This window comes from Lichenostomus cassidix, chromosome 12 (genome assembly GCF_008360975.1).
Source record: "Lichenostomus cassidix isolate B80296 chromosome 12, HeHo_3.0, whole genome shotgun sequence".
NCBI classification, from domain to species: domain Eukaryota; kingdom Metazoa; phylum Chordata; class Aves; order Passeriformes; family Meliphagidae; genus Lichenostomus; species Lichenostomus cassidix.
The window spans coordinates 12,348,175-12,364,933 of NC_139493.1; the positions used below are offsets into that span (position 1 = coordinate 12,348,175).

At 35.1% G+C, this 16,759-nt stretch overlaps 1 protein-coding gene across 5 annotated transcripts in view; it reads left to right on the forward strand.

Moving 5' to 3' along the window:
- ERC2 (ELKS/RAB6-interacting/CAST family member 2) overlaps nt 1–16,759 on the forward strand; it is a 394,496-nt gene that overhangs the window by 128,074 nt on the left and 249,663 nt on the right. For all 5 annotated transcript variants that reach the window (XR_014854746.1, XR_014854748.1, XR_014854749.1 and 2 more), the window contains one exon: nt 13,447–13,584. Coding sequence is in view for 1 of the 5 variants with exons in the window: in XM_085072716.1 (XP_084928842.1) it covers nt 13,447–13,584 (138 nt within the window). In the remaining 4 variants the exon portion in view is untranslated. The remainder of the gene's footprint in view (nt 1–13,446; nt 13,585–16,759) is intronic.

Sequence of the window (16,759 nt, forward strand, 5' to 3'; positions counted from 1 at the left end):
TTGATAATTTTCTCGTTGCCAAGTAGTATGTATTTCTTGGTGGGAGAATCAGCAGTGGTATGTTTGAATATGAGTAGAATAAGTCCAACTTTAGAATGGAATCTGAATCTAATTCACTTCCTTCTAACACACCTGACTTTAATTTTTAACGCCCAGCCAGGCACAGTGCTAAGATCAAAGTGAAACAAAGAGAACGGAGTAAAGCAATTGTTGGAAAGTAAAAAGAAAAATGGCATAACATTGTGTAATCTTTTATATATGAAAGAAATATTGGGCTTATTTACCATTCACTTAAGAATAAATCTACCGTAAATTTGCTAAATGTAATTATGCCAGCAAACCCTCTTACTTATCAGGGAGAAAAATCAGGCCCACTGTATTTATTGCCTGAGAGATACCTTAATTTGACAGCAGAAATCTCCATTAATATCTCCAGAAAGGCACAGAATCCTTTATTGCTCTGTGCTTAACCCTTTGCCAAAGTGACTTTACTCCATGGGAACCTCTGCACGCTGCTCTCTGTGGAGCCTTCTGCTGATCTGGAGGGAGAAACTGCTGAAGGTCCACAGGAATCTGTCAAATCTTCATCTTAAAGCTCGATGGCAGACAGGACTGGGAGGGTGTTAAAGCATAATTGAAATTTGAGTGAAATACCTGCTGTGTCCTATCCCAAAATCTTTATTCTTGTTAAGTCTGAGTTTTTGTTGTGGCTGTCATGGGAACCATAAAGAGCTTGATTTGAATGTTTATTTGATTAAAAATCCATGACTTTTGAGATTCTTTGCATGTTGGGAGGTGGATGTGATAGTAAGCAGCTGAACAAATGGGAAGAACTTCAAAGTGTAGAAACAGAGTATAATAATAGAAAACAGGAGTTTGATAATTTAATGGCAAAAAAGATCATTCCTGTGAAATGTCCATGGGAGCTTCTCTTGTTGTGTTAGATTTACAATAATTAGAATTACAATAATTTCTTTCCTGACATTTTATATGTCATCAGTTCTCACTGTTTGCATACTTTAACTGTTACTGATTTCTGTGTACTGTCAGTTTATGAAATTTAATATAGTTTATCCTAGAAATTTTTGGATTGCAACACCTCCTATGAATCCTTATAAATCATTCCAGATTTGGGGAGGGGGAAGAAGATGGGCAAGTAGCTCTTTTCTCTTTCTGAGAGTTCTGTAGCATTGACCTTGCCATCATTCGGTCCAAACTGCTGGCAGTATCTCTCATCTGACTGGGAGACACTGGAAATGGAGGTGATGTCAGACTATTGTAGCTTCGTTGTTAAGTGATGCTCAAGTTTTTTAGAATTTTACAGTTAAAGTTTTGAGGAGGTACAAGATCAAGAAATTTCAGTGAATTTTATTTTAGAAAAGGACTTTTTTCATACCAAAACCAAACTGTCTTAAACACAAAACCATATCAGATAACTTCCAATTCAGCCATTTACATAAGAGCATTGCTGTCTTACCTTTGCTGCTGTAGAGAAACTAAACTGTTCAGCAGATGTTGATTAAAGACATCCAAGTTGCTGCGTTTAACATTTCAGTTTAAGTTTAGTGCTGCTTTGATAGTTTATATGTAGAAAGACTGTGTCTGGCTGGCAGTAACTAATGGTGAAATTCAATATGTGCATTGTCTTTGCTGCAGCTATAGTGAAAATATTGAATTACATCTCATGGTAACACGAATCTGAGTTCTCTGATGAACATTTTGAACACTTCAGCTCTCAATGGGTATAAACCTATGTACATTGACCATATGTTAATTTAGAATGATTTAGAAAAGACATCTCTAAAGAAAGGGGGCTGGGCTCTCTTACCCTTCTGCAAAGCTTTTCTTCCACGTAAATGTATTCCACTGTCCCTTAGATATGAATAGAGATGGTTTCTGTAACCAAGGAGCTAAAAGGAAACTTTCCAATAGAAAGAATATTATTATTTCTGATTAATTGCTGCCTACCCATTTCAGCTTCACTGCTATGGGGGTTTATTTCTTACTCTTTACTGCTGGTACTTCAGGAAACTCATATAAAATAATACCATGTGAAACTGGATTCTCCATTACAACTTTTCTAATGCAATTTCTAAGGCCTGGGTGCTCTTATAGTAGAAATCAACATAGCAGTATTGAATTCCTAAATCCATTATTTGAGGATTTAGGAATGAGTGAGGGGACAGGGCTGTTATTTTTACTTTCAATGTAAAACTTTTTGCCATTACAGATTTTTTAAAATTCTTTTTCATTAAAATTGATTTCAAGTTTTAGAGTGTCCCTCCTCTTTTCAACCTTTCTGCCTCTTTAATTTGAGAATAAAGTGGTGTAAAGTTTAATATTTTTCCTCTGTTGATTTTGATGAAGTATTATATTATTAAGCAGAATATTTTACAAGAAAACTGGGAAATAAGAAAATATTGGAAATCTCAAAAAATTTTTCAGACTGTAGAAAGAGGTATGTAATTAAGGACTAAATATGATTGAGCAGTTCTAAAGCACTATACCTGCAATTTTTTTTCCCTTTAGGTGTGAAATAGCTATGATTTACAGGTTCTATGCAATTAATTTATCATTTAGAATTGGGAGCCTGAAAGTTTCTCAATTAACGAATTCTCTGTGTTCTGAAGTAAGTTAAACTAACATTAACTTTCAAGTCAATTATCTACCATTACTTTTACAGTATTTATATCAAATGTGTTTAATATTGCCACACAATTCAGTGTTAAAGGGATGCTGTGAAACTGTTCTTATAAGGAGATATATAATTATGGTTATAATGGAATTTATGGCCAGGTCTTCTGATAAAATTAGTTGTACCATGCTGGAGTTAGGCATTTGCTATCTTCTGAATTGTGCATGGTCTGAGTTACACTGTTCTGTGGAACAGTGTGCTGGTGTTTAAATGTGCATTTACTTTGCTTTTGTCTAGACTCTTGTATCTTTTATAGCTTCACATTGGAATCAAAACTACAGGGAAAATGTAAAACTAAATGGGAAATGTATTGAGTTTCAAATTCAAACCTTACAAAGCATGTTAAATATCTCTTTAAACTTTCCAGGAAAGGAAATAAAGGTATTCTTTTCTTTCACTCAAGCTGGTGATTGAAAGAGTAACCTTAAGCCATCAATAGAAATATATAGTGGTGTTAGTAAAAATAAAACAGGTATTTTGAAAGTATTACAGTGCACAGGTACATAAACTAAGTATGAAAAATAGGCAAGAAAAATTGGGATGCTACAAATTGTGATAGAGTTGAAATTTGATGTAAATTCCTTAACTGGATTTCTTACATAAAGTATATGGTATTTCACTGGAGTAGTGACTTTCTAGATAGGAAATATTTTATTCTAAGTCATAATTCTGGATTGAATATGAAACAAAATTAATCCAAGAGATCAAGAATAAAAGTGATTAAAACACTTTAAGTGATAAAAAATGATTTAGGTTGATTGAAGAGTTACCAAAAAGAATAAATGAACAACTGCAGTCAAGATGAGAGGGACTTATTTGCAAGTGACAAGGCAGACTTTTATCTCAGATATAACCTCCTTCAGCACTTTCATTTAGAAAATATTCTTCAGTGTTAAAATTAGGGAAGAAAAAAACCAGAAAACAACCACCTTTGAATGCAGGTGGGGAAAAAGAGATGATGACTAGCCAGAAAAAGAAATTTGAAGTGTCAATACCAGGAGGCTGAAGGCAGTGATTAATCCCGTTTCAAAAAGTATTTCAAACGGGATGTGGTAGTGAAAACTGCCAATATTCTGTCTGAAGAAATAATGGGTAGTGGAGCAAAAGATGATAACTGCTCTCTAAATGACTTTTGTGTCATCCCACCTGAAAAATCATGTGTGATTTCAGACATCTTGTGGTCAAGAAGAAGGATGGAAATGTGAAAATGTCAGACAAGAAGAATGGTTAGAAACCTGTTGGGTTTGGGAATCTGTCTAAAGTCAATAGAGCTAAGTTTTTTATTTTAACATTCTGAAGGTATAAATATCACAAATGAGGATAAATTATTTTGGACAGTGTAAATCTTAGAAAATGAGTAGCATGAAATCAGATTGACAAGGTCATCTATTAAGTGATTGGATAGCCTTCAAATGGGACAGGAAATTCAATTACCATAGGTTTTTCATTGCTGGGTGTAACATAGGGAGCCCTGGAAAGGATCTCAGGGTATTATAATATGTTCCACTGCCCACAAGCAGGATTTGAGGGAGATTCTTACAGTGAATGAAAACATGGCTTTTCTCTAGGGATTAAGTCAGGCTTCCAGCCTCTCCACATCACAACCTGCTCAACCTTTTCACTTTGAAATGAAGTACAGTTTGTAAGGTTTCTGCCTGTTATTCAGGATTCAAGGCTCTTTTCTGTAATTAAAAAGAATTTTTTTTTTCTGCATGTTCTCTCTGTTTTCCTATCTTAACAATTTTCATAAGGATGTAAAATGACTGTATTATATCTTTAATAACTGCATTGATTTTAATAAGATATAAAATGAAATAATTTTAATTAAAAGAAAGGTAATATGCTTTTCAGTGTTTTACTTGTAATACTTTCTATATCCAAATGAAATCTGCTTTCAGAATAGACTGGTCTTCTGTTTTACAGCTTATGTTGTTCTTCGTTTTCTTTATATATCTCTGTATTTTAAAGCTCTGCACACAACATACACCTCTTGTTACTCCCTATTCTTGTTCAGCCTTTTGATTTCTCTGTGTTCTTTGCTCTGGAAGAGTTCCCAAGCTACTGTTGAACTGATTCCTACTCTCTGCAGCCTCTTGAGGTGCCTATTCTTACTCTATTTCTTTTGTAGCTTCCCTTTTCAATGTTCCCTGTTGCCCAACACTTGTCTGTACAACTTGTCAGCTTCCTCTCTCTTCTCTCCATCTGTTAACTTTTTTATGAGATGTGCTGTAACTTCAGTCTGGGCAGGTCTTCCCAATTGATACAGACATAATAGGAATGACAAGACACACACTAAAAATCACATTCAGCTTCAGTGATCTGTATTAAGAGTATAAGAATGCCAAGCCAGCTTTTTTTTTCTCCATGTGGATTTACATGACAGTAGATTAAAGTATATGTACTTCTCTCACTGGCATATGACATAGTGTAACAGTTTTTCTTGCAAAATCTTCTTTTGAAAATTCTTGTGTAAGCCAACATAGCCTTTTTTATATCCATCTACACCAAATGGTACAAACCTGGTCACAAGTAAAATATCACCAAATGTTTTCAAGCACCTGAAAGGTAGGATTGAGCAGAAAGGTATGATTTTTCATGGTTAACTTTGACAAGTAGTTCAGGTGCTCTCAATGTGCAAACTGGGCTGGACTTCAAAAAAGGTTCATTAATCAGCCTTTAACCTGTAACTCATAAAATATTGTGAGATGTAGGGATCTAACCATTCCAACTTGAAAATCTGGCCCTTATATACACAGACAGACATTATAAGCAGCATTACCTTGTTAAGAATGAATGTCTGCCTCCTCACATGTCATAAATGGAATTGTGTTAGTCTATTTTGTATATCTGTATTTACTATCTGGAAAATACCTATTGCATTCTGAATTACATCACAATAAATACATATAATGAGAGCAAAAGCTTTTCAGTGGATGTCTCAAAAGATTGTGAATCCTGCTTAGAAGAGTCCAAGAGTCAAGCTGTTTTGTTCAGAGAATTTATTGGCCTCTGAGGACAAGGAGACAGAGACTGAGTATTTCCAGATACACAAGTGGATATTATCAGCCCAGGCTTCTTTTGGCTAGCTTCCTGGTGAAGGTTAATTTTAGCATTAAGTTCCAGCTCTTTCTCAGCTGGAGTCTGGCAACAGAAGCCAAGCTTTCAGTCCAGGAGCTCCTTTCTGTGTGACAGCCTTCTCCTCTCTTGGCTCGTTTGCCCACTGACCTGCTTTTATAGCCCTGTAAAAGGCTCAGCTGACTGGAGGACAGAGCTCTTCCCTAAGCAGCCCTGGGGGAGTTTTCTTCTCCTCTCTGTATGAAAACTCAGCGCACACCTCCTCTTTCTTAATGCTTCTTGATTCCTCTGAATCCTTCCTGTACCTGTGCCTTTGAATCCTGCATTAGGGGAGGAACTAGAATCTCACCATAAGGAAAAGTGGATGAAGTATTTCCTTCAGTGACTGCACAATAAAACAAACATACATGCTTGTTTTGGAAGAAGAGGAGATACTTATCACTTTTGGGCTCCAATTTTAGTTGCATTTGCTTCTATTTATTGATGCAATAGGGCACTGTCAATTTCTGTGTGTATATGAGAGAGTAGGCTGATGTTTCCAATCATGGATTAAAGGCAATTTTCTTCAAGTCACTTATAGTAAGCACTGACCAGAGAATGTTGCTGCATATCCCAGCACATGATGTACTTTTTCCCCTAGTGATCAGCAGTTCATAGGTTCTTTTCCTTCTTTATATATATATTTTTTTCCTCTTTCCAAAATGATAGAGTATATATATTTTCTATTTAGGTAAACTTGAAATCCTATTGGGTTTTTTTATATACTGTAATAATAGTTTATGCTTCTGTACTGTGCTGCTTTCCCTGAGATTTCCCTAATCCTCAGTTGATGCATTTAACAAACTGAATCATACGGAACAAATAATGACATGGGAAATACTTGGACATTATATGAGTAGATCTTTGGATTCTACCGCAGACTTGCTTGTTTTCCTTATCCTACTTTAGGAAAGTTTAATTACTGTGTAACATCTGTTCAGAAGCTTGATATCAATGTAAATTTCATGTCTTAATAAGTATCTTTTTTTGGTATTTGCAGCTTTATGATTATACTGTGGTGGATGTGTTGAGACTATCAAATGGATGGATAGTCAGAGTGAACATATGGGACTCAACTGTTCATAGCAAGAATGTCTTCTAGATGTTAAAATATTCCTGTGTTCCTAAATTACTTACTCCTTACGACACATATTTGTTGTAAGAAAATGTGCCATTTTTAGTAGGATACAATATAAAAGCAACTCTTAGTGTTGTTCAGGTGGCAGAACCCCAGAGTTGTGGTTCTGCTGTCAGAGTTAATTACTTCATCGTAGCTTTTATACCTTTCCCTTCTTGTTGCCTGTTCTATTTTCTTCATTTCATTCCATGAAAATCAGCATCTGTGTAAACTTGCTTTTGTCTCATACTTTCTTTATACTTGGTTGTTACTACAGCTTTAGTGTTGAATTAGACACCAGTTAGAATTTGAAGCCTTATTTTGCTTAAACACTGTGTAAATGAACATCTTTCTGGCCCAAAGCACTTGCTGCTTCTTTAGAGACAAATTGCATATAAAAATCATCAGCTTCAAATAAGGGGAAAAGGAATATGATGCTTTTGCATTGGATAAAACGGACACCACCATGTGGTTGATAATGTAAGTGAATCTATAGAACATAATAATTTACATATATAGAATATAGATTTAAAAATAATGATCAGCCATAAAATTAAGTTTTCAAACCCCAGTATTAATCTAATCAGCTGTGTGATCCTAACAGTAAAAACATGATGAGTTTAAAGAAGTAGAAAATGTATTGTGTTGAATTGCTGTAACTTTGAGGGGGGAGCAGTGTGAGTGTATATCAGGAAAAATGCTCTGATTAACTTTTTTTTTCTGGTTTCCTATTCTGGGCTTATGTATGTTTCCATTTTTTAAGCTTGTCAAGTAGAGCAAGATGAAGGATTATTTTCTTCCTGCGGGGATTAGGTTGGGAAGGTGGCAGCGGGGTGATTACCAGCTCATGCCACTGCTCTGTTCTCTTGTCAGCAGGTTAATGTGAGGGTTGATGGCTGAAGCAGCACTTGCTTCATTAGCCTTTTTGTGAAAGTCACTTTGCAGCTGCATTTTGGTGTTTTGAACTGTCATCCTCAAGGCAGTTTGAGGTAAAAAGTCTTCAGACAGATCAATTGTTTTTTGTGGAAGCCTTGCAGATCTATTGAGCTGGACACTGCTTTCTCCTTGGGCACACCCCATATATCCATCGCTGGAAATGTTTTTTTCATAAACTAAAGGACTCTCTAATATTTATGGACAGCTTTAAAAATACCTTTTCTGCCTCTGATTTAGTAATCCAGTAGGATTGACCTGGCCATATGCTTTGGCCTATCTAAAACCTCTGGTGCTTAGGAAAGTCTTTTGGGGCAAAATAGTATAAAGAACATAGAGCTAAAAAGTACTATTGAGCCATGAGGTATGTTGTAATCTGAAGTAAGTAAAATGCTGCTGTATTGCTTCAATTTGGAAAATATAAAATTGCAAGGTAGTAACAGGAAGGCGCTTTGGAAATATTTTAAATTGAGAACATATTGATCAATGGGCAGCTATCAGGAAGAAGCGTTACTCTTTTGAGACATAATCAAGAACTTTAGTGGATATTGGATCTGCTTATGGAATCCAAGAGGATTTTATCATGTCTGTATAAGATGAACAACCTTTTTTTCAGTTACGTTAGTAAAGTAAAAGATTAGAGCAATTCTACACTTTAGTGAACACATTCAACTGCAAGCAGCAACCCCCTATTTTATAATGTTTTAGACTTTTATATGATAGTACAACTTTTTAAGGGTATAACTTTTTAAGGTAACATTTATTTTAATTTTTGGAATCTACAAGTTTGTGACTTTTTACTTTTGAAAAATATTCCCAATTAATGCATGTCTATCTACCTGCTTAAAAAGAAGAAAACCAAAAGTGCAAGTTACTGGCACTGAGTGAGGAAGCACTTTTGGGGCTTTCAAGTGTCTTTCAAGACCAAAGGTGTTGTGCAATGTTAAACTGTTGAAGCTGAAGTTGTCCTTCAATGGGCTCATCTGGTTCTTGAAAATTCTGCTTAAACTAAGAAGTGTATTTAGGTCATATCACGACTCTAAGGCAAATTTCCCTTCTCACTCCATAGACTGAAATGTCAAATAGCTGCTCTAAGGCCTGTTAATTTTTAAATGTTTTGACTGATCTGATATTTAGTAACTGTACACCATTTGGTAAAAAAATCCCTGCTAAAAATCGATAGTGCTTTCCAAAAATTATATCTCTGTATTAAGTCTACTATTACTACTCAGATAGTAATATTTTTACAGTCATGGTAGGTAAAGTTATTTAATTTTTTTCTGGCTGCTTCATTACAAATTGTGCATCCACACATTCTGAAAGCAGATGAGGGGATGTCTGTGGACATCTATTTTACTGAGTCCCTACCAAAGAGGGTTTCATGTTCTGGAATGTCCTGGAATGTTTCTGAAAAGGACCATATGAGCCAGAACATTTACCATGAGTCTTACTAATAAAAATAAATTATGTCTAAGTAGCCATTTAGAGTTTTTATGTTTGAACTATGTCTGTTTTTTCTGTTTTGATTAATTGTTACATTACTTTTGTCTTTTGTTATCTATGTCTATGAGGCAGAAGCTAAAGTCTGAAAACAAATACTAAGTTTTAAAGTAGTCATAGATAATGCTCATGTTGGATGAATGCTATTCATTAAATCTCTTTTTCTTGTAATGCCATTACTTGTTTAAAGTAGACTGTGATAGTTCTTGGGAAGTTGTTTAATAGGATTTATTTTCTTAAAATACAAAGTTTTTTGGTTTTTTTTTTTTAAGTAATGCAAATGATACATACAAAAGTTCTGTTTTCTCCCATGGATTTCAGTTTTAAATTTAAATCAAACTAATCTTATATTATTGATCTACTTCACTGGAATTGACATGATCTGTGTTTTAATATGGAACAAATCTCAAAGACTTCTGCCTAGAGAAATTTAGAATAGAGCAAAATGAACTTTAAGAGTAAAAACCTCCATTATTAAAAAATACTTGTCTGACTTATGTAAAACTCAAATACAGAACAGAGAGGGAAATACATGCTGCTTTAAATATATGGCTTTATGCTTTCATTAGTTAGGTCCAAGAAGTCTTAGGTAATTTCTCTCTTACAGGTTCTTATACTTTAAGGCATATCTCTGAAGGCAAATTGTTATAGCATGGAACATTTTCTTTGATTATGTAATTTTCTTGCATGTTCCATAGTACAGTACAGCACCTTAATTTTGATAATGAAAGGAATTTTCTTTTGAGAACTTGGGTTACTGGAGAATTTTAAAGCCTGTCTGCGGGTGAGATTTAATTTAATCCCTTGAGTATTTAATAAGCATTCCTGAGACTGTTGCCAAAAGGTGACAAGATTAGCACTTGAGGTTTATTGACAGGATGCCTCATAGGAAAGACACTTATCTGTGAGGGTATTGTTTTAAAAGAAGGAATAAAGCCTGGTTTAAGCCCTGGGAATATACACACTTTCTGCAATACAGAAGGAATAGAGCAGTTTCTTTTCATCCTGGACAGTTTACAGAGGTAAGAAATAGATGTTGATGAAACTTCACAGTAACTAACTTCCTATCAGAAAAAAATGTAAGTGCTTCAGGATTAAGGTTTTAACAATCCCTGCCATAAACTGAATTCAGGCATGCTCTGAAGTCATTATTAAATAATAGAATTGTGTCCTTACATATATGCTTGTACCCAAGTATATATGTGTGTTGGAGAATGACAGAGGTTACCAGAGGGTTTGTTGTTCTTTCTGGGTTTAAAAAACTCAGGAAGAACTAAATGATATCTTGTGTTCCAAGATTTTAGCGTGTGAAACCACTCAATCTTTTTGTCTTCTGCAATCTTTTTGAGAGAACTCTGTGACTATAACTTGTCATAAAGTCTTGTCTGCATTAGTAGGTCTTTGCTAATCCTGTGCCCATCCCAACAAACAAATACTCTGTGGTACTGATTCTACTTTCACATACCCCAGTGTGGTCCTGTTGCCATCAAAGCATTTCCTTCAGGTTTGTATAGCACAAATAGAAGAATAATTAGATCCTTTCCTTTTATTTTATCTATGGAGTATGTATTGAGTGACTTATTTTAAAGCAGTTGTGATTCAGTGGGGATGTTTTTAATTTGCTGCCTGTTCTCTTTACCTCTGAGGAAAGAATTTTGTAAATGCTGAATAATTTTAGAACATGTTTTCTTGGTTAAGGGTTGGCTCATATTTTCAATTAGTTTTAAGAGGAAGGAAATCGTGTAAATGCTGTGGAATTCAGATAAGCACTGTGCATAGGAAATAAGTACTTTAATTTAGGGTGCCTAGAATTGGTAGGTCAAGCTGATGATAATAAAGGACCAGATCTTAACTTTGTTTCAAAGAACATGTAATCAATATTCACTCTCCTGTTTTATTTCCCTTTTACTTGAGAATTTGTTTTGGGGAAGCTGAAATGTGCAATTGCTTAAGAATTCCACGGGGTGTCATGAGGTAGTTGTTGGAATCATTAGTACTTGGATGAAGTAAAGAAAGAAACATAGTGTGCAGTCCTCTGAATGCCAGTTAATGTAATTTTAGATGTGACTAATACACATGCCATAAAATAAAAAGTTCTTAACTCATTAACACATGTATCATGTTTCTGTATCTGTATAAAATATACACACGAAGAAAAATATTGCAAGAGGTCATTCGCAAGAGTAAGCTATTCTATGTCAGCTCTTCCCCCAAAAACCTTTCTATATATTCCTTAGTATTTTATAGTTTACACAGCAAGTGGAATCTTTGGCTCATAGCAGTAATCTGATACACCAAACTCTGTATACATAAAAGAAAAAAAAGAAAAAGAAAAAAGGTACAAGACTTGTATTTGCCATACTGTAAAGAATTTCTAATTGAATTATGCTCCTCCAAATTTACTTTCAAATTTTATTTTTTATTTAAGTTCTTTTAAAATTTAATTTTTAAAAAACACACTTTATACAGTGCACACAGCTGTACTGTGGATTTTATGACTTGTTAATTATAGATATATATGATGTCAAAACGTCAAGTTTTTTTTCTCCTGCACTTGTATAATGTAGTAGGAGGAGAATTTTTAGCAAACTGTGCCCCAAATTAAAGAGTATTTGATTATGGTGGTACATTCTTGCATATGGAGATCAAATTTTTATTGACGTAACTGTTGACTTCTGCAGAGCTGCACACACACTAATTCAACTTCAGGTTTGTAAAGAAATCTTTAAATACAGTTTAACATAACTGTAAAGGGTCCTGCTTTTGTTAAAATCTGAGTTGCTTTTAATAGAAAAGTTTGTGGCTATGGGAAAAGAAATCATTACATTATGAAAGGAGCAGGAGAACTGAATTCATTTCAGTAGCAAGAGAACGTGATCCAAAGTGAAAAATCACTGATGAAAGTAAGAATTTGAATATCTGTTGACAGTAATAATTTGTCTAACGTTGACAACATATTTAAAACCAGTTTTGAACAAATGATACTTTATGGATTTTGGCATATTTTCTCATATTATATAAAGTGGCATACTAGAATAACAGACTAGTTAATTTTCTTGTTCCTATTTATTTGTGTGAAGTCTAAAGTAACAAATCTTGGGTTGGTGCCAGCTTGTGCATAGGCTGAGTGGCACTGGGAGCACAGGATGGAGTGAGGTGGGTTCTCCCAACAGACAATTAATGCAATTTTGCACATATGACATTACACACATCCCCCCTGCCTTCTGCCCAGAGGTCACAGTGCCTTCCAGCCACAGAGGGGATTGCCATGACAATCAGAAGCTGAGTGTTTTTATTCACATTTGCTTGCCAAGTCCACATTGCTCTGTGGACAACTTTTTGTGCAAAACCTTTCCAATGTAACCCTTTCTGATTTAACCTCTATGAATCATGACCTTTTTGACAAACAAGTGTTCTTACAGGTACTTTAGCAATATGTTTAAATACTTTGTAGATGAAGAACCAGATCTATTTAAAGCAGTTAAAATGTCCAAAACAGAGTGGCATCTTTTTGGAGATGAAGAAAGTGAATGGAAATGGTGGCCTTTGAGTTTTTTGTTTGTTTGTTTGTGGATTTGGCCTTTTTATGTATCAACATCCTGATCTCTGCTCAGATGAGTTTTCTTTACAGCTGGGCATCATGGAAGAAGAGGTTTTTAGGTAGGCAGCTGACCATCTTTCTTCTTCCTCATTTTAAGGCTCACTCAACTTGCTTTGCCTCACCCTTTCTTTGTCCTTCTTATTGAACTAGAATAATCTAAAGGGGTAATTCCAGACATACTTTGAATTACTGTGATAATGCAGTACCTTAAACTAGAGTGATTAACATCAGAAAATAATTAAATAATAAAGTACCTGACTGCATTGAGATTTTTCCTTTATTTTATTAGAAAACTGTACCTCTTCAGCAAAAGAAAACAAAACAGAAAGGACAGAAATTAAAAACTGTTGGTGGTATAGCAGATACAAACCTGGCAATATACTGGGGCACATGCATCATATGTGTGATATATATGCACTCAGCACCCAAGTCCATCTTGGAACATCATGACAAGGTTGATGGTTATTATAATGTTTTTATTTTCAGATCGAAAATCTACAGGAGCAACTTAGGGACAAAGACAAACAACTAACTAATCTAAAAGACAGAGTGAAGTCGCTGCAGACGGATTCCAGTAACACAGACACAGCACTAGCAACCTTAGAGGAAGCTCTATCAGAAAAGGTAATGTTTTCTTCTGAAAAGCTGTATGTGCTGCTCTTGTGGGTGAAGTGTGTGCAGAAAATGTCCTTCAGAGCTGGTCTGACAGCTGTCCCAAAGCCTGTGGGCCTGGGCAGGTGGCCCTGTTCTGGTGGGATGAGCAGGGAGTGACTGCCAGCAGCTGAATGACACAGGACTTGGAGGGGCAGAACAATGTCCTTTAAATGCTCATGGAGAAAATGGCCCAGGAAATGGGAAGATTTTCCCTTATTCCATGAGATCAGTGGTTGTTCCCTGGAAGAACTGAAAGGCATTGGACACCTGGCTTAAAGAAAGTAGAGTTTTGGGCATTTTTCTGTCTTTGTGATCTTGATTATCCTGTTTTTTTGTCCATTCAGCAGGGCCTAGAGCAAGTGGCATAGCAATTGTTACCTTGGCTTGCTGTGGGTTCTCTTGGTTCCCTACACTTCATTTTTAAGGGAAGCTCTGTTTCATTAAAAAAACCAAACTGAGAATTAGTTTTTCTTTTTTCCTTTTATAAACTCTACGCCTTTAATTTGAAAATACCTAGGAGAAGGGATAAATCTGGACTGTTTAAATTAGTGGCAACATTCCTACCAGTTTCAGTGAGCTCAGGTTTCTTCTTTCAGTTAACTTTGAATAAGAGGCAATGCAAGTGAATTTATATGCCCAAAAAATTAGTACAAGTATCCACATTTTGCAGCTCACAGATCTTAATATATACCACTTAAATGTGAACAGGTGAGTGTGACTAATTACAGTAGTATGTGCCATTCTGCAATGTGTAATCCTATGAAGGTATTTGTGACTGTATATGGCTTGAAAATGCCACTGTGGTGTTGGCACTGACACATACAATGTTCATGTCAGATTTTTTAGTTCTTGTGTGTTTAATTGCCTTCCTAGCATTTGCTTGGTCAGCAACAGTGGAAAAAGTTGTCATTAGTATTGATTCATGTGGGTAAGTATCCAGCACTTCTACAGTAAAGTTACACATTTCTGGAATCCTTCACTGCTCGTCTGGATGGCATGTTCATCAATTTCACAACATATTAATAAAAATGACACAAAGCCCTTTTTAATCTGTTTTCTCTCCTTGTTAACTATCTTTTTTTGGATTAGTCACTTTTCCAAAATGCCCATAGAGACAGCTGAGGGATTTTCCAAACAGTCCTTTGGGAAGCAGAGTGTCTTTCACAATGCAGGCTTGCACAGGGGTAGGAGGCAAACAACAGTGCAGAGTTAGGATTAAGAGGAGCTTCAGAAAAACAGGGTGCTTGATCTGAGAGCAAGAGGCACAATTAGGAAAAAGTTTCCAAGGTACAACATCTCTGTGTATGATTTTGACTGTTTGTTTCAGGATAATTACCCACAATTCCTTTTTCATGGGAAGTCCCTTGAAGGCCAGGCTTGGAAGGGCAGGTTTTTCGATGTTAAGAGTGATTTCTGGGATGTACTTACACGTTGAAAGAAGCCAGTAGGCATCTAGAAATTCCAAATGGACTATGATGCCTGGCTTTCTCCTGTCTTCTGGCAGATAAATACTTTGACAGTGTATGTTTACATTTGTGCCTCATTCCTTTCTGTGTCCAGCTTCCCAATTCCTCCGAACTGCTCTGAGAAACTTTCTCATCCTTATTTCCACTCTGCAGCAACATTCTTAAAACCTACAGACTTTATCAATAGATAGTAAATATTTCCACTGGGAATACTGGTAGACATATCAAATAGAGGTTGTCCAAATGGAACAAAACAAGAACCCTCAGTGAGATTTTTATTAACAAGTGCATCAATAAAAGTACTTTTTATCAATTCAATATGTAATGCTGTTAAGAAAGAATGATGCTTTCATTTAAGAATACCTGATTTCCATTCCCATGGAAATGCATTGCTTGCATACTTCGTTTTTTTTCCTAGAAATTCTATCAGAACTACTTTGCAAATATATGTTGGTTTATACTCTAAGATGAGGCTGCTTTTTGCTTTATGTTAATTCTTTGTCCATTTAATAGTTTTTAGAATTTTAATTTAAAAATAATGAATAAAATTCTTCAGGAGCATTGTGGGAAGCTCTTTTAAAATATAAATGAAATGTATTCATACCAGTTTAGCTAACCACAATTTACTGAAATCTAATTGAACTGCTTTTCTTAGCTTCTATAGGAAGAAAAACAAATTATAACATGATCGTATGATATGAGTGAATTATAAAGCTGTTTTTAAGTCCAAAACTCAAATGTTTTCCTCATTTGCTCTTGAAAATACACAGATTGTGATTTTGGCTCTGCAGTAGAAAACATGTCTCTTTATTCTTTATGACAATAGATTTTTCCAAGTATCTGTCTCTTGATTTTCTTTCATATTTAGTGATTAGGTGTCTTGGGAACACTAAATGAGAAATTAATGTAGACATCATAAAACAACATCAAATTTTCCTGAAATGGCTTTCTTTTAATCTCAGTATTTTTCTGATGCTATTGTTGGTATGATTTATCCTCTTGTCAGGAATCAGAAACAAATCAACTTCAGTCACATTTAAGTTAATTTCAGAACTTAGCTGCAAAACATTCAATTATTTATCCCTAATTTCAGTCTCCCTTAAGCAGTGAAAATTCTTAACAGCAACAATAAAGTTTACATTGCAATTAAAAAAATAAAAGGAAGTTTGAAAATCAGACCACGCAAAAGTGCTATCAGCTTCCTTGATGTTACAACAAGAAACTTTTCAAAGAATATCTCAGCTCTTGGGCTGGCCCAAAGCAGCTCAAGAGGTTGCTTTCATGAAGCTGATATTTATAAAGTTGGTCCTACTGTAGCAGCATACAGCAGATAAGCAATGGAGTATGTCTGATAATGGAGCTATATGCTGGGGCAATTCAGTTCCTGCTGCTGTGATAAAGTGCAAATAGATTAGACCTGTGAGGTCCCACATTAGTGCATAAGGAAAGCTGGCCAATGCAAATAAGACTGAAACAAGAACACATTGTTGGGATTTCTGCAAGTTCGCTGTTAATCAAGTAAAACATGGTATATTAGGGCCTTTTAACACGTTTTTGACATTTAGCCTTATGCAGCTGACAGATAAATTAGTCTTCTTTTGTGATTGACTGAGAAAAAAATATACTGTTCATTAGAAAGATGAAATAGTGTTATGTTTAATTTGTTATAGATGAAAAAA